Below are 24449 nucleotides of genomic sequence, written 5' to 3' on the forward strand. Positions count from 1 at the left end.
GCCACCGCATTGGTGTAGGGAGTGCTGTCTTTCCACCAAGAGCAGCTGGTTGGCTATTTAAGCACAGCAGCACATCCCATCCCTGGTACTGGCTAGACACTTGTTCAATTAAGACCTTGCTAGACTATCTGAGGAGTTGAACTATAGTCAAGGAAAAGCTGTTGGAGAAGACAGGTCTTCAGTTGGGCCCTGAAGGAATTGCAGAATTTAAAAACAGAAGTGGAAGAAAGACATTCTTAGGTGGGGAAGTCAACATAGATTATAGCAAAGAGATAATGATAAATAAGATGGTTTGGAAATTGAGGTAAAATACTTAGATAGTGATATCGAAGTCCATCTCACCTCAGGAGCTGCATCATGCAGTGGGGAGAGACCTAGGTTCCAGTCTTAGTTTTTGCCAATAATCAACCTTACAACATTGGGCAAGTCATTGAATATCTCTAGGCCTTTGTTTCCTCACCTATAAAATAAGGGATTTGAACTAATGATCTCATCAGTCCCTTCCAGATACTGTTACTGATTCATTTGGTAAGGCAGGAAAAACTGGTGCTTGATTTACCTGTTGCTCTCAGAGAACCTCTATTTTCTGATGTGCCTGGTTCTTCTAATCACTTCTGCTGAAGGTTTATGGGGATGAGCTACCTTTCAGAGTTGCTACTAATTTATTCCTTTTCTCCCTCTGCCTGTTTTTTTCCCCATGGCCAACACCTGCAGGAAGAAGAGCAAAAGCAGGCAGTAAGTGATTGTCAGTGTGAGCACCATCTGACCCTTGCTCTTTTTGCATGATAACCCCCCCCTTCCAGTTGTCATACTCCATTCCTACTCCTCATCCATAACTCAACTAGGTTAAATTGGATTCACATAAAGGATTAGCTTCTCTCCAAACCTCTTATGCTATGGCCTAAGAGGTATCCCAGAGCTTTTCACAATTCCAAGTGAAAGCCTTCCAGCTTTCACCCAGTAAAGCATGCTCCTATGAGAAACCTAAGCTTGTTTAGTTCGTGTCCACAAGTCCACATTCATCATGTATGTGTATGTGTGTTTGATTATGCATGATCAGCTGTAGATATGATTTTGAGCTCACGGTCACCAAATAACTGTATGAGACATACCCTGCTCCTTTGCCTCTGGAGTGACTTTATATCTGCTTGAAAAAGCCTTCATGGGTTTGATGGGGAGATGGTGGAAGGTAGGAGGAATCTTAAATCTGAATGTTTTTCTAAGGACAAGTATGTGTATAAAAATAATTACTTTTCATAACCTTAGATTTGTCTGTGTCATTCCACAGAATTGATCAGATTTCTCTGGCTGCCCCAGCTTCACTAGTAGAATTTGCTACCTAATGAAAGCTAATTTTTAATATGCTGTCTAACCAGTTTTCCTGTTAAGAATCCTCCATCTAATGTTATTCTTGAGATCTACTCCAGAGGGAGTTGTTTTGCTTTTCTGAAATGCATTATTATAGCACAGGGGATAGGGAAGGGACCTTTTATTCCCTGAGGGACACTGATTCCACAGAAACTCAGTTGAGGCCATACACAAGTAAAAAGCAACTTAATTTTATGAGAGAGAAAGGGAAATATAAATTGCTTAGTTCATTCACTTTTTAGATTTAGAATTAGGAACATAAAACTATTTGATAAAGATAATGGCTTTTTAAAATAGGCTGCAGTTCCATATTCTAGCCAGTTAAGGCTGAGAGAAAAAAAAAGACAATGAAACAATGAAGGAGGCAGAAAAATATTGAGTCAAGGAGGAAAAAGTGAAGAAAGGGATAGAAGCTAGAACTGAGCAAGGATAGAGAGTAAAAGGGAAGAGAGAGAATGCCGAAGAGAGAGGTTGATTGAGAATTAAACAGAGCAAATGGACCAAAAGGTAAGAAAGACCATCTGCATCCGTTGTCTCCCAGCTACTTTTCGAATCTCAAATATTCCAGATCACTCTTCCTTTAGTCCAGTGCTTGATGTGCTTAAAATCCCTAACATCTTAACCTGACCCAAAGCTCCTGAGGGTTGTCTCCAAATGGAGAAGTATCCCTGCCGTAGGACGTCAGGCCCCACACGTCTTAACGTGGAGACTTTCTCCACGCTGCACAGAATGTTGTGCTTGTTGATTTGAACAGTTGAAACTCTTAGGAATTTTTTTCCTGTAAGCCAACTGAGATCAGCACACAGCCAAGAGGCTCCCAACACATCATCATCATCATCATCATCATCATTATTGTCATTATTGTTATTATTGGTTGTTTTTCAGTTGTGTTCAGCAGTTCCTAACCTCATTTTGGGGTTTTTCCTTGGCAAAGATATTGGAGTGGTTTGTCATTTGCTCCTCCAGCTCATTTTACAGATGAAGAAACTGAGGCAAACAGGGTTAAGTGACTTGCCCAGAGTCACATAACTTGTAAGTGTCTGATGCCAGATTTCAATTCAGTGAGATGAGTCTTCCTGATTCCAAGCCCGGTGCTCTATCCACTGTGCATCTAGCTGCCCACCCCTACTGGACCATTTTCTCAACCAACCTAGAGACAATCTGTAAGGGTCAAGAAATTAAATAACTGTATATTCAGTTCACTGGCTTCACAAAGTTCACCCTTCATGAAAAATTGGATGTGACTGAAAAATGACTCAGCAATAGCTATAATCTAGACTGGTAAAAACTACCACTAGTGGAGAAAGTGAGTTAATTAATTAAAAGGCATTTATTAATCATTTACTATGTGCCATGCTCTGTGATAAGTACTAGGGATAAACATACAAAAGCAAAAATAGGCTCTGTTCTCAGGGAGCTTACCTTTTAATAGAGGGGACAACATATATAGCAGGGGAGGGACGTAAGTGATTTAGATTTATAGAGATGGTGCATTTCCAACTCTTTGTGACCCCATTGTCTTGGCAAAGATACTAGAGTGGTTTGCCATTTATTTCTCCAACTCATTTTACAGATGAAGAAACTGAGGCAAAGTTAAGTGACTTGCCCAGGGTCATACCATCTAAAGCCAGATTTGAACTCAAGAATATGAGTCTTCCAGACTCCAGGCCTGATGCTCTATCCACTGGGCCACCAGAGGATGAAGTAGATGAGAGTAAAGTAAAACAAGGGAGGAGCTTGCCAGAATTTAGGGGGCTTAGTGAAGCATTCACTGATCAGGAACTGAGCTCATTCACTGCAGCAAAGAATTAGAAAATTGGAATTCTCTGTCTCACACATGGATATGTGTAGGTTTTTCCCTCAGTTTTCTCTTCTTTGATGTTAGGAAAATTATTGTTGTTCTACAGATATAAATAGAGCCTGAAGAACAGAAGCTGAATCAAATGTAATTAGAAACATGGGCCTTCTGACTGTAGTGTAGAGAATATGGTCAATAAGGCTCAGGTATGAGCCCCAAATTTCATCTGTCTTCAAAATGTGGGAAAATACTAACCTCAGCAAACATGAGATAACACCAAGGACTTTAAAAGAATAGAGTTATCTAGGGAAAAAAAATTCCAGATTAGGAGCTGTGGCCTCTACAGTACAACTTTGACAACATTGCTGTGATTAGCAGTGTCTCTTCTCAGTTTCTGCAGGCAACCGAAACATGATCATGTCCCTGTAGGAATTGAAGAGAATAAGGTAATAACTAGTAATACAGTGGGACAACTGGAAATATAAGAGAGATGCTCAATAATGACTACTACAGATTTGAAAGTATTATGGAAGCTATGTGTATTCTGGGTTTTTTCATCTGTCTTGTCAATTTTTTTCCTCATGTTTCAGGTAACATTTCTGCTTCAACTAATAATTCTTTATTTTAATTTTTTCCCTGTGCCTGAATTTTCTAATTAAGGATAAAGACAGTGGGTCATTTCTGTCAGGGCTTCACTGTGTAGTTGGGTCTTGATGGGGTCACTGCCACTTGGAACCTGATCTTCAGGCTCGAAGGTCCAGGAACTAGATTTTATTAGTTTCTTCCAGCGTTTTGGGTTTTATTCATACTAACCAAAATCACAAACAACAAAGAAACCGTAATGATAATTTATTATTTTATAATGAAGGATGTGATATGCCTAGCTGGAAAACCAATTTCAAGTCATCTGCTCAAGTAGGTAGGTTCACTTGAAAACTAACTGATGGAGGAAAAATTTACTTTGTGGGTAAATTAAATGAGATGTTGCCAAAAAGATATTTGTATATAGCTTAGAATGTTGCTATGCCACAAGTTAGGAAATGTTTCTAGCTAAAGAACAGGTATTCATCATTTGGAACCAGATTACCCTTTCCCTTGTCCAGTGCTCATTGACATAGTCAGTAAATAAGCACTTATTAAGTGCCTACTATGTGCCAGGCACTGTGCCAAGTGCTAGACATGCAAAAAAAGGCAAAAGCACAATCTAATGGGGGAGACAACATGCAGACAAATATGTACAAACAAGCTATGTGCAGGATAAATAGGAAATAACCAACAGAGAGAATACACTAGAATTAAAAGAGATTAGGAAAGGCTTCCTGTAGAGGGTAAGATTTTAGCTGAGACTTGAAGCAATCCAGGGAAGCCAAGAGGTAGAGGTAAGGGAGAGCATTCCAAGCTTGGGAGACAGCGAGCCCAGGAGATAGAGTGACTTGTTTGGGGAACAGCAAGGAAGCCAGTAACACTGGATCAAAAAGAAAGGGGAAGAGGGGCATAAGATATAAGAAGGCAGGAGGGGTGGTTATGAAGGGCTTTGAATGCCAAACAGTGGATTTAGTATATGTCACTGAAATTTATTAAGTAGGGGAGTGACCTAGTTAGACCTGTACTCTGAAAATTTGGTTGCTGAATGGAGGATGTATTAGAGTAAGGAGAGACTTGATGCAGGAAGACCCCCTCCACATCTCCAGCAGACTATTGCAATGATTCAAGCATAAGGCTGCACCAGAGTAGTGACAGTATCAGATGAGAAGAGGGAGCATATTTGAGAGATGTTGCAAAGGTGAAATCAACAGTTCTTCACAACAGATTGGGTATGGGGGTGAGAATTAGTGAGAAGTAGAGGATGACCCCTAGGTTCTTCGTGCGTGGGTGACTGGGGGTAGGGTGTTGCCCTCAATGGTCATAGGGAAGTTTGGAAGGGGAGAGAGTGGGGGGGGGAAAGATGATGAGTTCAGTTTTAGACATTGAGTTTAAGATGTCTGCTGGACATCCAGTTTGTGATGTCTAAAAAGCATTTGAAGATGCAAGTTTAGAGATCAGCAGAGAGATTCCAACTGTCTTTTTAAAAAATATTCCTTACTAGGCACCAGATGCTTCAGCTATTAAAAATCTCATGACAAAACTTATCTTTCATTAGTTACATTCTAGGGTGGTTGCTTCCTGACAACATAATCTTCATCAGTAAGCTATCTCTAAATCACAATGTAAAATAAGTTATTTCTGGGAAGCTTCCTCTAAATGACTAATCTCCATTTTGTGTTAACTACACTGGGCAGGGGAAGGAATCAGAACAGGGAGTCTAACAAAATAGATAAGGTCTGGCAGATGCCAGAGGTCAGACAAACTGAATTCAAGTGCCAGAGTAGCAGACAGAGCTAGAAGAATATGGCATATTCTGAATTTCAGGCAAAAGGTCAAGTCCAAGAAAGTCAGCTAAAGGAGGAGAGAATTTGGCAAAGTCTGTAGTGTAGAAAAGGAGAAAAAATAAGCAAGAGGGCCACTCAGGAACAGATGATGCTTAAAAGTTACCTCTAATCCTAGTGCTGAAGCTATTTGCTTTCTGTCATCTTTTTTTTTCTGCTTGCTAAGAATAGGAATGCCACACCAACATGTGTTGATATAGATAGATAGTTAGATAGATAGATAGATAGATAGATAGATAGATAGATAGATAGATAGATGAAACGTCTAAGCCCTTACTGTAGGCAGCTAGGTGGCAAAGATAGAGTGCTGGGCCAGGAGTCAGGAATACTTGTATCTTTCCAAGTTCAAATCTAACCTCAGACACTTGCTATGTGACCCTGGGCAAATCACTTAACCCTGTTTGCCTCAGTTTCCCCATCTGTAAAATGAGCTGAAGAAGGAAATGGCAAACTATTCCAATATCTCTGCCAAGAAAATCCTAAATGGGGTCATGAAGAGTGACAGGTGATATGGGACATGACTGAAAACAAACGAACAAACAAAAATATGCCAGCTACTCTACTAAGCACTGAAGATGCAAACAAGCAAAAAAGACAATTCCTGCCCTTAAAGAAGTTATGTACTAATGGGGGAAGACAAAACATAAAGGGAAGCTAGAAGAGTGGGGAAAAGAGAGAGAAGGTACCAGGGACATGTCAAGGAGATTGCAAGAAGTGTCATAGAAGCCTGATTCCTGGCAAAATAAAACAAAAGACTCACCTCTTAGAGTCCAAGCTTCTGGTGGAATGGAGATGGTCAGAAATAGGGCCATAACAAAGACACTCTCTGAAATGGCATGAAGGCCTGGTTCCTAACAAGATAAGGCAAAAGACTCATCTATCAGAGCCAGGGTGATCCATAATTAGAAAAAAGTTAGAGTTCTTGCAAGGGAAACATGCTCTGATTTTTGCACTAACAGAGATGATTGGATTTTATTGACTTGGTTCCAACAGTTCCTTGAGGACAGTTGTTTATCATCTTATGTTGTGTTGGTTTTATTTCCCTGATTACAATATATATTCCTAAAGAGCAGGACTATATCATATGTTGGGATGTGGGTCTGCCCCTCTTCTCTCTCTCTCTCTCTCTCTCTCTCTCTCAGAAAGGTAGAGAACTCATTCAGTATAATTATTAAAAATGAATATTTACTTCCCCTCATGCCAGTGATTTTTAGCTGTCTATAAGGGGACCAGTGGCTTATGATCAAAATAATAAGGGTTATGCAATCTTTTAAAGTTTACAAAGCACTGCAAAGTAGATAGTACAAGCACTAATATCTCCATTTTGCAAATAAGGAAACTGAGGTTCAGAGAATTTGAGACTTAACCAGAGTCACATAGTAAGTGTTATTCAATGGAGTCAAACAAAGAACTTTAAGAGCCATGCTTTTAAACACTAAATTACACTGAAACTGGATCAATGAGGAGCTTGCATTCCAGTTGGAAGATGTAAGAGAGACAAGTAGAAAAACTATATTTGGAATTAGACATGGACCTTTCTAATACAAAGTGATGGCTCTTAGGTTGTGTCATGTCTTTGTTGCCTTTTTAAGACTGTCAGTAATACATTTAGAAATTCACTCAATGACTTCATGGTTGCCTGACCAGAAGATATTTGAATATTTTTCTTCTTCCTGACTAAAACACACCCAACATGTTTTGGGATAACAGATACCCCTGAGTCCAGTCAATATTTCACACCTTTCTTTGCCCCTACAGACTTCCCTAGGTCTTCATATGGATGAGTCATTCCTCAAGTGCTCCCCTGGGTTTAAATCCTGTCTCTGGTACTTATTAACTGTGACCCTGTCCTGGAATCCCTTCTTACATTTTTACAAACTCTGATATGCTTTTAAATACAATAACACATTACACTAACAGCAACGGAAATGTCATTTCTTCCCTGTTCAATTCCCATATTGTCATGGTGTTCCCTGCTGGGCTCTTTTATGAATTGGATTATCTGCTCCCTGCATTTCATCTCCAAGGTAGCTGCCTGACAAGAGAGGATGGACCCTATAATTGAGTATTTCTTTAGGTGCCCTCCTGAGTGTCTGTGAGAGCATTGACTCCCCTTCCTGAGTCTTATGAGTGTGCCTAAACCAATTGCTCTGCTGCTTCAGCCCGGCAGAGGCCCTTCTACACCAAGAACCTTACTATGCAAAACCCTTCACCAACCCCTACAATTTTTATTTGAGAGTGGTGCGTGACCTAGAACAACCTGACTTAGTGGCTAAAGAAGGCCAATCAAGCTTACAAAGACTAGGCAGATCAGTTGTGGTGAGAAAGCCAGGTACAAGAGCCTCTTGTTTTCCATAGAATACAAGGCCCAAGTATATCTCAAGCACCACTGAAACAATCACACTTTTGCAAAACTCAGTCGTCAATGATACAGCCCCTTTTCCATTATCTAGATTTCTTCTTCTGTCTTCAAGCTTGCTTTCCCAAACTTGCTCAAGGTTCATATGACATGGCATAATGGAAGGAACACTGGCTTCTTGGAGTCAGAGGGACCTAGGTTTAATTCCTTCCTCAAACGCTTAGGAGCTATGTGAACGTGAGGAAGTATCTTAATTCTCTGAATCTCATTTGTAAAATTTGGATAATAGCATCAACTTCTCGAGGTGGTTGTAAAGATTGAATGAGAATATGTAAAGTACTTTGCCAGTCTGAAGTACTAATAAGATATTATTAGTAATATTATTAATACAATACTAATACCATGTCTTTCTTAGAAAATTCCTTCCTAGGCTGAATTATTCTTCCTCAGGTGGTATGCTGGATAGATCACTAGTTCTGCTGTGAGGAAGATCTGCATTCTAATCCAGCCTCAGACACTTACTAGGCAAGTGACCCTTGGCAAATCTGTTAACATCGGTCTTGTTTCAGCTTTCTCAACTGTAAAATGGAGAAAAGAAAAGCACTTGACATCTGGGATTGTTATGAGGATCAAGCAAAATAGTATTTGTAATGTGCTTAACACAGAGCCTAGCACATAGTAGGTGCCTGATAAGGGCTTGTTTCCTTCCTCCACCCAGTGATAATTCAAGGATAGGACAACTATTATGTCCATTTTTCTTGGTATCCAGGTAAATCTAAGGATATCCAATAGACCAAATGTTATCGAATAGACTGAATGGGGTATGAGGAGAAGAATGATCACAAGAGTCTGTAAGACAGGTCCATTCTCCACACTAGTGTTACAGCCTTTAGCTATAGTAAGAACATCTCCCACCTCAATAGAATGGGAAGTAGTTGTGATCTACTGATTCAGATACCTCTTCCCTCCTACAGTGATCAAGGACAGTGTTCACTCTGATTACCTCTTGGCTACAATCAAATACTTATGGACCCAAGGCAGAACACACTGAGTAAATACTATAATAGCGAATGATCTCTGATGTAGGAGAAGAACTACTATCACTTGTAATAACTGACTGATCTCTTAAGTTTCTAGACAATCTTAGCCAACTTCCCTGGGTTTGATGTGGCCTACCTGGCTTTCTGTACTTACTTGTTCTTTAATCCTGTAATTTCCATAAATATGTGACCCCTTGTCTGTCTGATCTGCACTGTCTTACCAGATCCCTTCTGTACATTATAGCTGCCAGGCCTGGCCTGCCCCCATTTGTAATTTTTGCCTTAAAATATTGTGAACCTGGAGCTCAATAATGGAGGATAAATTGGATTTGGTTTGGTGAAGAGGAAAGGAATAACAGTAGCTGACATTTGCTAAATTCATCATAGTTTCCAAAGTGTGTGTGCATTGAGTCCCACAGAAATGGGTACGAACATTAACATATTCATGCTTGGTGAGACATTCCTGACTAGAGTGGAGGTTGTTGATTGGTAAGTAGTAGGAAATATAGTTAGAAAAATGTGGATTTGGATTAAATTATGAAGAGCCATAAATGCCCCAGTCAGAGGAGACATTGAGTGTAAATTGAGGTAGCAATGTAACACAGCATCTCCTACAGAAGTCTGAAGTAACCTTAGATTCATTTCAACTGAGCACAAGGTACTATTAAGCATGTGAATACTAGTTCCACAAAATGTCTGTCTCCTAAAGACCAAACTAGCTAGCTATGAAAATGTTCATCATTAGAAAGTCGGCCACTAAGTGATTAATTTTTTGATCACAGAACTCATAAAGATGTGAATTGTAAAAGGATTTGTTTGTTCTATATTGGTAGAGAGAGGGCCTCTACTGACGAAATCTCATATTGCAAGAATGGATGGGGGGGGACGGTCAAAGAATCATGGAACTATAGAGTTGGAAGTTATGTTAGAGATCATCTTATTCAACTTCCCACCATATACAAGAATCCCTGTTATACCACACCTGGCAGAGAGTCATCCAACCTCTATTTGAACACTATTGGTGACAGGGAACTTTTTAGTTTATGAGGCAGCATGTTCCACTTATGAGCAGCTCTAATTGGTAGAAAATTGTTCCTTACATTAACCTAGTCTACTTCCTTGAGTCTTATATCATTTGTTCCTATTCAGCTGTCTAAATTATGCAGCTCTTAAGGTCAGCTACCCTGTCCCTCCTAAGTCTTTCCTTTTCTATGCTAACTATATAACATGGTTTCCAAACCCTTCATCATTCTGGCTATCCTTTTCTGGCTGTGCTTCAGTTTTTTTAGAGGAGTAGATAGGACTGAGGTTTTGATAAGAGGACAGAAACTAGGATATGAGTCTTACAGTCTTCAGGATGTAGGTGATAGTTGAAACTCTGAGAATGAATGAGCTCTCCAGAAGTGTGCTCACTTTCTTCTACATGAGTGAGAGCTTTCTGAAAAGAGATCAGAGGTCTGAGGGCTAACGCAGGGAAAATGCAAAGCTAGGAAATTGGAGGAAGAAATGGATCTAGGGAAGGGGCTGTCCTAGAGGTAGGAAGACTACCAAGGTAATAATATAAAAACCAAAAGAGATTTTCAAGGAAAGGAGTCAGCAGTGTCCAAGAAGAAAATTACGAAGGAAAAGCCCATTGGATTTGACTAATAAAAGAGGTCACAAGTGAATGAGTGAGCAGTTTCAATAGACAAAGTGGGAGCATAAGCTAGATTATAAGAAGATTCTAGAGAGAGTCGGTAGTGAGGAAATAGAATAGTAGATATAGACAACTATACAGAGATATTTCCTTGGTGATTCATTTTTGGTGATTTTCCCTTCACCTCTTGGATATTAAGTCTCATGACCTTGTCTCTTCAAAAGAAATTGTTCAAGGAATTTATCTACCATTTACCAGGGCTGGCTATGCCTTAGTGTGGATGACTACACTGCAGTTGTTTTGCATTGTGTGGCATAGCACTCAGACTCTGGCTTTGGTCTCTAGGTACAAGCATACCAACACCTGTGCTGGCAATGAGCCACCTCCTGTCAAGCCATTTTGGGTGTTCCAACAAAACAGAAAAGTCAGCAATGTCAGGAAATATGGAAACCCCTTCAAATTTCTTATCACCATTATACAGCTCTTATAAGAAACTTGAACAAGTAGAAATGAGAAATGAAAATCATTCCAGAACAGAAAAAAATAAGCACAACAAACAAATCAGAAACAAAGGAAAGGAACTTTGTCTTAGATGCCTTCCCAACAGGATCTGAGTAAGAGGGAGATTTACCTTTTGTCCAGCTCAACACCTTTTATGGTATCTCTCTCACTTAGCCTGTGTCTATCAAGGAATTGTCTTAAGACCCATTGGCTAAACCTTATTTTACTTCAGTATCTTGATCCAGGCAAGTTATTTACACTTGCTAGGCCTCAGTACCCATATCTGTAAAGAGGAGAGAAAGGAGGAAGGAGTAGGACTAAATGATTTCTAAGATCTCTTTTAACTCTAAAATTCTATAGTTATGTGATCCTAGGCTCTGCCCTTCTATTTATTATAGGAAGCCCATTTTTCAGATATAGAGCTTCCCCAAGGTCTGTCGACTGGCTTCTTCTTTTGTTCCTTTGAAATCCTCTGCCCTGACTTCCTTGCCAATAAATTTAATAAAGCCTGGGCTCTCTTTCAGGCAGCACTCATGCCAGACTCCCATCTCCTGCTTTTCTTCCCTATACTGGTCTAAGTATTCTAAGACATCATCAGCTGTTTCCACCATGCCTTTCTCTGGCTTATTTCTGTGATCCAAAGCCAAAGACCATTCTGGCAAGAGGGAAGGATTCCTTGGCACTCTCTGCTTGGCTTTTCTCCAGCAGCCAGCCCCCTTTCTCAGCTCTACCTTGGCTGAGAATTAAATATGTGACCCTTTACTGAGAGAGCTTCCATAGTTCTTTCAATTCATGACATTGATTCCCACCCTGGAGTAAGATCTGTGCAAATAATTGCTCTTAAAGGTTTGTAAAATGCTTCATTTATATTATTTCATTCGATCCTCATAATGGCCCTTTGTGGAATAATTGCTATTATTAATCCCAGATTACAGATGAAGAAACTGAGTCTCAGAGAAGTTAAGTGACTTGAATAGGTATAATGACCCTATTCCATATATATAGCCCCTTCCATCCTTACAAAATAAAGAAGGCCAGGGAAGCTCAAAACCCCTGAGGGGTTTTGTCCAAATAAGGCACTCTGTCCAAATAAGATAAATGACCAAAAATCCCATTCTCTCAGGAGACTTTGAGTATCAGTTAGCTAGCTACCAAATACTCTAGAGTCTCCCCTGCCTTCTCCCCACCCCAACTAGCATGATCACCACCAGTCCCCAGGTCAGAGCTCCTTACTACCTTCCCCCAGTGCATGGTCTTGTTTGACCTAGAGAAAAACCCTATAAAAACTCTCTAGGCTTTACTGGTTGGAGATTTTCCATTCCATCCAGTGCCCCAGCCAGGTGCTTAGCTTCACCTGTGTCCCAGCAGACATCCTCCCTAACTGCCCTTCATATTGTAAGTATGTTTCCTCAATAAAGCTGACTTTCTTTACTGTCTTGTTGTGTGCTCCATGTTTCCTTATGCTAAAGGTATTACGAGCATTCCTACACCTACAGCAAGATACCAGGGTCACACAGCAAGTAAGAGTCTGAGACAAGATTTGAACGAGAACTTTTTGACTCCTCTTCCACTAACCTATAGTATCTACTCAGAGTGAGTTCCAGGATTGTGTTGTTTTTCAAGATCAACAATTCATTGTAAGGCAGAGAGCTTTCTAGCCCAGGACTTAACCAAGAAGCTTCCTTACCTGAGTAGGTTGAATCTGGTCATGGGGTTCTGCTAGGTATAGGTTAGAAAGGGTAGAGGAGGATAGTTTAGTTCAAGTACATTAACCACCATGTATTTTAAAGTCTCTTAAATTTGCTGCTAATGAATTCCAATTCTAAAAAAGCTGTCAGTTATAGGTTTTTTCTCATTAGGGCTGCTGTGTCGATGCCTCAGTGTTAAAAGGTATGGAAGGGTAACTTTAATATTAGAGGTAGTCCATGGAGAGAGTGACCTTAGCTTTACCTCAAGTGCCAGCTTAACTGTGGCTTCATGCCGACAAGTAACTGCTGTATACAAAACCAACTCCAAGGACAGGTCTTTTGTTCTCTAGCAACTGCTTTTTTGCCCCTTTGTGGAACTGATCCTAGCATAAGGTAGGGGGAGGGGGAGGGTCAGGGCAGGAATCTAGGACACTTACTTGGACCTAAAACTATTCTGAGGGAGACACAAAGGCCCATAGAGTTTGAGGGAGTAGGGAAATCTCAACTCCAGAGCCTCCTTAGAGGTTCTAAGTTGCTCTGATGATGATCTAGGTAGTTAAAAAAATTATTTTGAAGTAGTGTAATTTCCATCCCATCCCTCTCCTACTGACCGACCCTTCCAGAGTGTCAGAACTTGTAAAGTCTTTCACATGACCTCTCCTCCATGAGACAAAGTTTATACAGATTTGTTCAAAGTAATTTCAAGAGAGAGAGAGAACAAGCAATTGGTAGAATCACCTTGTCAAGATGGTAATATCTGAGTTGTTCTGAAGGAAGTTAGAGATGCTAAGAGGCAAAGGTGAAGAAGGAGAACAAACCTGAGAGAAGTACTTTGCAAAAGTTCAGAGAAAGAGATGGAATGTCGTGAATGCGGAACCAGAAAGTGGGCCAGTTTGACTGAAAGGGAGAATTATGAATATTAGATATTACTATATACTTGAATAACTGGAAAGGTAGATAGGAGCCATGTTAAATTAAAAAAACATTTAATACTTAATCTGTACCAGGCACTGCACAGATACAAATCCAAAAAACAATATAATCCCTGCCATTAAGGAACTTACATTCCAATAGGGAAAGACAATAATTAGAAAAGACTAGGGGCTGAGGGAAGAGTGTTTTGTACTGGAACTCACTGGGTTGGTGAATGGAGTCATTGGGCAATTGATTGATTCTTCCTTTCTAGGAATGGTAGAGTTGATTTGATTACTCTTTCCAGAACAAGAAGTGAAGGGGGGCAGGAAGGAGAATTTTACTGTACATGTACCAAAGTCCATCCTGGAGGGCTCTGCAAGTACCTGGATATGATAAAGTTTCATCATCAAAAGCTCAGGCCTGGTTTCTAACCTCCCTCTCAGTTCAAAATTTTGGGCTGGGGTCCTGAGCTTCAGCTCTGTGGACTGCCTGGATTACAAAGTTCCCAGAAGTGCCTGGAAACACAATTTTAACACAATAGCTGATTTCCTGGATTACAAGGATCAGGGGTTATGGAAATTTCAGGTGTTATAGAGGAATGAAGGGAGTGCCGGGTCCTTCCCTGCTCTATGCTGAATCAAAATGAGCAACCAAGATTTGAACCGAGATCCGAAATCCAAATCAAGAGGTTTTCTCCCACAAACCACCTATCTCCTGGCTCAGAAATAAGAATTTCTTAATGAGAAAGAAATTTGTTTGTAAAGGAAAACCTCATTATTTGGATTCCGGATCTCGGTTCAAATCTTAGTTGCCCATTTATCACCTCTGTAACCTTAAACAATTCTCTTCTCCTTTCTGGGCCTCAATTTCCCTTCCTACAGAATTTTGGGGGTGGAGCTAGACAATTCCCAAAGGCTCTACTAGCTTATAATGGAAGGAAAAGGCCTGGTTTGGGCTGGAGAGAGAGGATCTCAGTTCTAAGTCGTGGCTCATTGTGATCTTGGACATCCTGTCATGCTATAATTTAGAAGAATGAAAAATCAAAAATAATAGGGTCTACCCCCAAAATGACTCGAATAGCTGGAACAACCAGCTCTCTTGCCCTCCTCCCCGAGTAGGAAAGGACATGATTTTCATAGAATGTTGAGTGATTTGCCTCTCCTTGGTGCGATAGAAGGAATACTGGATTTTTTGAGCCAGCACCCGCACCCCTGTTAAAATCCACATCATTTACCACATGTGTGACCTTGGATAGTCAGTTCTTGCTCTCATAACTCCAGTGTCTTCATCTATAAAATGAAAGGGTTGGACTTGGTGGTGTCTAAGATCCCTCCCATTTCTAAAATGGCAATACTGCATGAAATGATGATCAGGAAAAAAAATAAACCAACCTTAAAGCCGTTAAGTTAACCTTATGGAGTCCTTCAAAGAAATCTTCCCAACCTGCAAAAAAAAGAAAAAAGCCCCACAAAAACTGAACTTCAAAGGGCTGGCTCAGCTGTAAGGCAATTCCATCATGAAAACCTCACCTACACTGACACAGCTTACAAACCCCTAACAGAACTGTACATGGTCCAAGAACATGAGGAAATTTCAGGCCAATTCAGTCCAACAGCCTCCTCACACCAGCTGTGTCCCACAGACCCATGAGAAACAGTTTGGAAACACTACAGAAGTCCAGTACTGGGAGCTTAGCTATTTTTTAAAGAGTGTGCTTGGTTTTTTTTTAAATAAGTTGGAAAAGTTGTGAAGATCTGTGGACTGGTGGGTGAGCTTGGAGAAATGGGAGGTCCCTGCAGAGCCCATGGACAGCCTATCTTCACCCCCACATTATTGTTATAATGGGAACTGTTTTGGGTATTGTTGACTGTGAGTTGATGTTTCAGTGATCTGAGAGTTGATTCCCCTTTGCCTAAGGGTGTCTGCAAATGCAGTTTGGGGTTGGGAGGAGAGAAATGGAGAAATTAGGGCTAAGTGGGAAGAGCCCCTGGGATGGTCATATATCTGGGACATAACTGTTAGTCTTCTTGGCTCTGCCATTAACTGTTTCCAGTCAAGTCCCTTACCTTCTCTGGATCTCATTTTCTCTGTTTGTGAAATGAGAGGGTTTGGACTAGATAATCCCTAAGGGTAAAGCATTTATTAAGCTCCTGTTATGTGCTAGGTCCTGTGCTAAGAGCTGAGGATATAAACAAAGGCAAAAAAAAATGTTCCTGACCTTGAGGAGTTCACGGTCTTTTTGAGGAGACAACTTGTACATGGCTATGTACAGACAAACCATTTGTTATTCAGTCATTTCAGACGGGCCTTACTCTTCATGATCCCATTTGGGGTTTTCTTGGCAAAGACACTGGAGCGGTTTGCCATTTCCTTCTCCACCTCATATTACAGATAAGGAACTGAGGCAAACAAGGTTAAGTGACTTGCTCAGAGGCACACAGCTAGTGAGCATATGAAGCCCAATTTGAACTTGGGAAGATAAGTCTTCCTGATTTCAGGCCCAGCATTCCATCTACTGCACCACTTACAAACTATCACAAATAAACCATAACAAACCTATAAGCTGCCACAAACAAACCACAGAGAGGACAAACAAGGAATAATCAACAGAAAGAAGGTGCTAGAATTAAGGGTGATTGGGAAGGGCTTCTTGTAGAAGGTAGGATTTTAGCTGGGTCTTGAAGGAAGCAAGGTAGAAGCAAGGGAGAGCATTCCAAGCATGAGGGACAGACTGAAAATACTGGGAGTGGGAAGATGGGTCTTTAAAGAAGAGCAAGGAGGCCAGTGTGGGATTAAGGTATAAGAAGACTGAAAGAGGGGAGGCTTAGGTCATGAAAGGCATTGAAAGTCAAAGGACATGGTTTCAAAATCCTCCCTCTGCTGCATGTGACTTTTACTCATCTGAAGAATGGATTGAAGCAGACCTCAAAGGTCCCTTCAAGTTTATTTCCCCAGGAGTGTTATGTGGCTCCCTTGGATGTATTTTTCTGTTTGGGATAGTGATGGGAGGGGGTGTATGTTTCCAGTTGCTTGTGGAAGTCAATCAACAGGGCCACCCTCTTCCTAAGTTAGCCCTTCTCATAGAACCCTGTTTTCTCAGGGCATTTTCTGGATTATCCAAGGAGACTGGGGAGTTCTGACTTGAGAGTATGCCCTCATCTATTCCTTCCCAGAGGTTCAACTCCACCCAGTCTCACCTCCGAGATGATCTTTTGGGGGTCAGTACATAGGGAGAGGACCCTTCCTCCCCCAACTTGATCCATTTCCATAAAAATAGTAAAACCCTTAAAAATAACTCAGGTCCTAAGGTGAGAGCTAGAGGAGAAGCACAGGGGCACAGTAGCAGCATATCACTTTGGTATCTGTGTGGAAAATGAATTAGAGAGGTGAGAAACTTGCAACAAGGAGGCAAATTAGGAGGCTGTTTTAATTAGTTGGGCAAGTAGACTTGCCTAAGTCTAGGTAAGACACAATAAGGGCAGAAGTAAGATAGAGACTATGTGAGTAGAGAGAAGGGCCTGGATACAAGATATGTTGTAAAAGTAGAATAGACAAGGCTTGGAAACTGAATGAGTATATGATGGGTATTCAAAAAGAAACAAGCTAGACAATGGGAGTGGGGAGAATTTTATATTAAAAAAGTATATTCATGTGAGACTATCCAGGAACCAGAGAGAAAGAAAACATGTGGTGGTAGGTGTAGATAGGAAAAAGACAATGGTAGCTTGGCATACCCTTTAGTGAAGGTAAAGCTTCAAGGGCATACCTCAATATAGTAAGAGTAATTTGGTGAAAGTCAATGGTGGTAGAAACAGAAGTGATTTTTGTCATTGTAATATAATACAAGCCACGTGGACAGAGAGAGAAAATAGATGAACATTTTGGGAAGCAGATCACAACCCTGTACTGAGGCATGATAGAATAGTGATGGGGAATTTCAGTTATCTAAACATCTATCTGCTGCAGCTCGCTCTCTCTCTCTCTCTCTCTCTCTCTCTCTCTCTCTCTCTCTCTCTTCTCTCTCACTCTCTCACACACACACACACACACACACACACACACACACACACACACCAAAAGCAGAGCAGCTAATAACTTCTTGATTCACTTTCATGATAAGGAGAAAATCCATTCTGGATCTGATTCTCACTGAGAGGAACTGTTTGCTAGATTGAAATTAAGAAAATTCCAGGGAGCAGAGACCACTCTCTCATGGAATTTGTGATAAAGGGAAAGAAGAAATAAGGGTATAATCAGTCTGTCATGTATCCTAGATTTGGGGGAAAGCAGATTTCCAGGCTTTCAGAGAAAATTTAGGTAGAATGCAATGGACTGCAAAGCTACAGAGGAGGTCATCCTAAGACAGTCAAGAGATGCTCAGGAACGAAATTCAGAAGATAAAAAAGAAAATAATTCCAGTGTGGAGGAAAAAAAGGACTTGTTCAAGAGACCAATGGTGGTATGCAGGGAAGTCACCAGTTAATTTATATTTTAAGAAATGTACAGAAGATGAAAGCTAGGCCAAGAAATAGACAATATAAGAGTATGCTGAATCCTATAAAATTATCAGGAGTGCTGAAGATGGGAATTGAACCGAGGCTGATGAGAGAAGATAAAGACAGAAGAAAGGGTTGGGCTTGTTTGTTTGTTCATTTTATCATAACTGAGTGGGAAGGAGAACAAAAAAAAAAGAACAGGACCATTGGGATTGATGTGACGATGATAACTGATGGCAAAGAAAGCAAAAACTGCTCGATTCTTGCTTTACTTCTGTTTTCTCTGCCAAGGAGAATGATCTTTGTACTGGAAATAAAAGTACAAAAAGTAACAAGCAGGGAGTCAACATCAAAGATAAGTAATGAGACAGTAAAAGAACATCTTCTTGTACATGACTGATTCACGTAACTTGGCCCAAATGAATCATATCCTCATATGCAGAAATAACTGGCCAATGTGATTGCTCAGCCACCATCAGTGATATTTGATGACATGAAAGACAGAAGAGATATTGCGAAATCAAAGAAAGGCAAATGTACTGATTTTTAAAAAGTGGGGGCAAGAATCTGCAAACCATAGTGGCAATTGTAAAGAGTCAGCACAGCTTCTTCATCAAGAGTAAGTCATCATAGCAGACTAACTTCATTTCTTTGTTCCATTAGTCAAGCAGTATTTTTGAAGTCCTTACAATGTGCCAGGGATTGTGTTAAGAACTGGGGATACAAAGAAAGGCAACAACATTGTGCTAAGGAAAGGGGATACAATGAAAAGCAAAAATACAGTCTTCTGCCCTCAAGGAGTTGACATTCTAAGAGGGAAGGGGCATAACAAAATGTGAGCAACTATATTCGTACAAGAGCTAGAGAGTGTAAATCTCAGAGGGAAGGTAATATAGCGGTCATCTCAGAGAGAAGGCACTAACAGTGGGAAGTACCAGGAAAGACCACTTGTGGGAGCTAGAATTTGCACCGAGTCTTGAAGGAAGCCAGGAGACAGAGACGGGGAGGAAGAACAATCTAGGCATGAAGGAGAGCCAGCATGAAGGCAGCCAGAAGAAAGCCTACTAATAGATAAGGAGACTGAAGATTAGTAAGAGACTGAAGCATTCTGCCTGAGAAGACAGAAGGGGATGGGCTCAAGGGTGCACAGCACAGGGTTTGCTTTGGCAAAGAGAAAGGCCACCTCTTTGTGTGAAACAGAGATTAAGGACAAGATAATGGGAAAAGATATCTGAGTAATGTGAGATGCAATGGGGGGGGAATAAGAGAGAACTCTTTGCAAATAGCCTTAATTTTTTCACTGAAGTATGAGGCAAGATCCTCAGCTGCAAAAGTAGAGGAAAGGGATGCTTGGGATACTTGAGGGAGGAAAGGTTCAGGATAGCTGCTGTGATGAGTGGGATAATGAATCACTTATAAAATGATTTCCTTCCTGCCATGAAGGCCCAGTTGAAATTTTATAACATAAATTTGTAGCTGACCCAGTTGTGTACTAGAAGTCTAATAATAGGTACAGAGTCAACTGGTGTTTGAAGCTTTTGGCAAAGAAATTGGAAACAATTCAAGAGCTTCATAAGTAAAAGATTGGCAGAATGGTGATGGGAAGGGTGTGGGTAGGTGGAGGGAGATGAATGGTTAGACAACAGTTTGGAAAAAGTATGAGGGTTTTAGTTAACTGCAAGCTCAATTTCAGTCAACGGTGTCATGTGGCAACTAAAAAACTTAATGCACTTTTGGGGTGTGTTAAGAGAACTATGGCTTCCTGGAATAGGAAATTGATAATCCCTCATTAGACCCCATCTTGAGCATCTTGTTCAGTTCTAGGCACCATGAGACATTGAAAGAATGACATTGAAAAGGTGAGAAGTGTTCACAAGATGGCAGCCAGGATGTTGAAAGACATAGAATCCATGTCAATTGATGGAACCTGGCATGTTTGCCCTGAAGAAGAGAAGACTCATGGGGTATATGACAGTGTTTTTCAAGTATTTAAAAGTCCATCATATAGAAAAGGGACTAGACTATCACCTCAGAAGACAGAGCCAAAAGTAATACTAGATAGGAATTGTAAAGAAACAAATTTAAGCCCAATGTCAGGAAAATTTTTCTAAGAATTAGAGCAGTAACAATTGGGGTATGCCATGTTGGGAATTCCTCTCATGTATGAGTTGGACTAGATGGCTTCCAAGGAACATTCCAACCCTCGAAATTTGTAATTCTATGCTTTTGTGGTTCTGTGACTGCCAGGATGGTGGTGTCCTCAAAATAGATAGGGAAGTTTGGAGGAGGGGTAGGCTTGAGGGGAAATATGGCAAGTAGTTCCACATTTGGATATGTTGCATTTGAGATACCTAAAGACATCCATGTGGAGACATCTAGCTTCTCAGGCTTGGCAGCCATATATAGTTCTCTTGGGTCATAAGGCATAAGGGGGCCATATCTCACCACAGCAAGACATATACAAGTGTACAGATGCCTTTCAAAATATACCTAGAATCAAAATTTTTAAAGACTGATATGAAGATGAAATAAACAAGTTTCCATTTTTAAGGTACTTTTTAAAATAAAAGATACAGAGTATAACAGTCAAATAGATCTGAACATAGCTTTTCAGCAGGAGTCATGTTTCTCTCCATATAGACATTCACCATCCCAAGTGTAAAAGCAGAAAGCAAAACCAAATGAGATCTAATTTCAAATCACTCAAAAGTTTTCTGTATAAATCTATTCTTTCTTTATATGGTTCTGTTTAATGGATGGTATCATTTCTTAATTTCCCACTCATGTTTGAATAGTTTAGTAGTGTTTTTGTATAAGAGCAAACAGCAGAAAAAGATTCACTTAACTGGACCATAGAGTGCAGGAAGGGAGTAACATATAATAGACTAGATAAGGAGGTTGGGGCATGATTAACAAGACTTCCACTGCCAAGCAAAGAGGTTTGTATTTTGGCCTAAAGGCCACTGAATTTTATTTAATAGGGAAGTGAGAAGTTCATGGTTAGAGCTTCACTTTAGGAAAGTCATTTTGGCAGCTGTGTTCATGATTGAATGAAATGGGGAAAGACTTGAGTCGGGGAGACCAATTAGGAGACCATTATGATATAGAAGGAGGTGGATGTGAGAGACATTGTGGCGACAGAAATGACTGGAGTTGGCATCTGTTTGAATATATGGGGTGAGTAAAAGTGAGTTGAAGATGACCCCAAGTTTATAAACCTTGGTGACTCATAGAATGGTGATGTTCTAAACCGAAATAGGAACATTCAAAAAAGGGACAGGGGAAAGATGATGTAATGAGATCCGAAATGCACATTATGAACTATTCATTCCTGATCATCCCATGACTCCTTCTGTGCCACCTAAAAAAAGGGAGAGTTTGGGGCTGTTATTGGGCTCTGCCTACTGCTGGAGGGGCGACACTATGTCCGCAAGGTAAACTTGGATGGGAATGCTAAAGAAAAGGTAGTTTTCACAGTAGCATCTGTACAGCTGCTATAGTAGGTACTCAGGTTGGGGTTTGGACATGTGTCCTGAGGGGCCAAGGGCAGTATAGATGAGGGAAAGTTGGGAGATTGCATAGCTATAGTTGGGGATGGAGTAAGGAAGTATTGGTTGATTATGGGTGAAGAGCAAATATGGTTGTCTTGGAGACAAGCCTCATGATTGGCTGTCATTGCCCTCCCTTATCCCCCTGCCACAATTGAGAAGGGGAAAGAGGGGCTATATGTAAGAAGCCTCTATGTTTATACTCAGAGTGATAACATAGGCAAGTGAGAGTCAGCCCCCAGGATTGGGACATCAGGACAACCTCTTCTTAGGTCACCAAAACGACTTATAATCTTAGCTTTGAGAAAGGAAGCTACTCCCAGCGACAGATAAAGTTGTCAACTCCTGTCCTTTTTATCTTTATATGGAACGATGTTGTTGTTCATCCTTCTTTCTTTCTTTTTTTTAATATTAGTTTATTTTTAGTTTTCAACATTCACTTCCATAAGCTTTTGAATTTTTGATTTTCTCCCCCTCCCTCCCCAAGATGATGTGCAATCTGATATAGGCTCTACATATACATTCCTATTAACCATATTTTCACATTAGTCATGTTGTAAAGAATTAGAACCAATAGGAGAAACCACAAGATAGAAGAAACAAAACAAAACAGAAGGGAAAAAAGAAAGCAAATAGTGTGCTTCAATCTGCATTCAAATGCCATAGTTCTATCTCTGGATGTGGATAACATTTTCCATCATGAGACTTTTGGAGACGTCTTAGATCCTTGCATTGCTGAGAAGAGCTAAGTCTATCAAAGTTAGTTATCGCACAACATGGCTGTTACTGTGTACAAAGTTCTCCTGATTTTGCTCACTTCACTCAGCATCAGCCCATACAAGTCTTTCCAGGTTTTCCGAAGTCTGCTTCCTCTTCATTTCTTATAGCACAATAGTATTCCATTACATTCACATACCACAACTTGTTCAGCCGTTCCCCAATTGATGGACATCCCCTCAATTTCCAATTCTTTGCTACCACAGAAAGAGCTGCTATAAATATTTTTGTATATGTGAGTCTTTTCCCATTTTAATGATCTCTTTGGGATACAGACCTAGTATGGGTATTTCTGGGTCAGAGGGTATGCACATTTTTATAGCCTTTTGGGCATAGTTCCAAATTGCTCTCCAAAATGGTTGGATCAGTTCACAACTTCACCAACAATGTATTAATGTTCCTATTTTCCCACATCTTCTCCAACATTTATCATTTTCCTGTTTTGTCATGTTGGCCAATCTGATAGGTGTGATGTGGTACCTCAGAGTTGTTTTGATTTGCATTTCTCTAATCAATAGTGATTTTTTCATATGACTATAGATAGCTTTAATTTCTTCATCTGAGAACTGCCTATTCATATCATTTGACCATTTATCAATTGGGGAATGACTTGAATTCTTATAAATTTGACTCAGTTCTCTATATAGTTTAGAAATGAGGCCCTTATCAATGACACTGATTATAAAAATTCTTTCCCAGTTTTCTGCTTCCTTCCTAATCTTGGCTTTGTTTGTACAAAAACTTTTTTAATTTAATGTGATCAAAATTATTCATTTTGCATTTTCTAATGTTCTCTGTCTCTTGTTTGGTCATAAATTCTTCTCTTCTCTATAAATCTGACAGGTAAATTATTCCTTGCTCTCCCAGTTTGCTTATAGTATCAGCCTTTACATCTAAATCATGTACTCGTTTTGACTATATTTTGGTATATGGTGTAAGATCTATGCCTAGTTTCTGCCATACTATTTTCCAGTTTTCCAAGCAGTTTTTGTCAAATAGTGAGTTCTTATCCCAGAAGCTGAGGTCTTTGGGTTTATCCAACAGTAGATTACTATAGTCATTGACTACTGTGTCTTGTGTATCAAACCTATTCCACTGTTCCACCACACTGTGTTTTTAGCCAATACCAAGTAGTTTTGATGATTGCTGCTTTATAATACAATTTAAGATCTAGTGAAGCTAGGCCACCTTCCCTTGCATTCATTTTCATTAGTTCTCTTGTTTTTCATCCTTCTTTCTTGAAAAGAACCAATGATATCACAAGAGTGATGTCTGGCCTTGCTTGTGAATTGGATTTAAGTGAGGCAGAGCTGTGCAAAATTGTCAGCCTCACTCCAGAGTCATTGAAGTCCAGTGGCAAGACCCAGGGATGCAATGGATGACCTTAGCCTTTCTAAATTAAGGTCTTTCCTAGGCCTCAGTGTGTCTGAGGCAACACCCATTCATTGGTTAGGGGCTAGGTAACAGTTGAGACAGAAGATGGCCTGATTTACCATAAAAAAAAATGTTAGTCTTGAGAAGGGAAGATCCTCAAAGTTTCTGGCCAGAATAGAAAACAATTTCTGTTTATACTTTCTCTAAGTCAGGCCTGCACAACCTGCAGCTCACAGGCTGCAAATGTTTTCCTCTACATTTTTCGCAGGCCACCCCAAATCTTTTGGGGGGCTGCAGGTTGTACAGGCATGCTATCAGCTGTGAGACCTTAAACAATGATCCAGAGAGGCTTGGGCTGCGGACTGTTATTGGCCATTCTAACATCTCCCATATTCACCCCCTTCTCTCCTCTAACATTGCCACCACCCTGGTGCTGGCCACATCTTCTCATGCCTAGATTATTACAGTAGTCTGCTGACTGGTCTACCTTCCTCATGCGTCTCTCCATTTCAGTCTATCTTCT

General features: G+C 40.3%; 1 protein-coding gene across 12 annotated transcripts in view; it reads left to right on the forward strand.

Annotated features, from left to right (window-relative positions):
- Positions 1 to 24449, forward strand: part of DTNB (dystrobrevin beta) — a 307191-nt gene that overhangs the window by 243494 nt on the left and 39248 nt on the right. For 11 of the 12 annotated variants that reach the window (XR_002323946.2, XR_002323947.2, XR_002323948.2 and 8 more), the window contains one exon: positions 715 to 735. The exons of the other annotated variant lie outside the window; for it this stretch is intronic. Coding sequence is in view for 8 of the 11 variants with exons in the window: in XM_020983941.2 (XP_020839600.1) it covers positions 715 to 735 (21 nt within the window). In the remaining 3 variants the exon portion in view is untranslated. The remainder of the gene's footprint in view (positions 1 to 714; positions 736 to 24449) is intronic. 12 annotated transcript variants of the gene reach the window in all.

This window comes from Phascolarctos cinereus, unplaced genomic scaffold, assembly GCF_003287225.1.
Source record: "Phascolarctos cinereus isolate Bilbo 61053 unplaced genomic scaffold, phaCin_HiC Scaffold_2;HRSCAF=192, whole genome shotgun sequence".
NCBI classification, from domain to species: Eukaryota; Metazoa; Chordata; class Mammalia; order Diprotodontia; family Phascolarctidae; genus Phascolarctos; species Phascolarctos cinereus.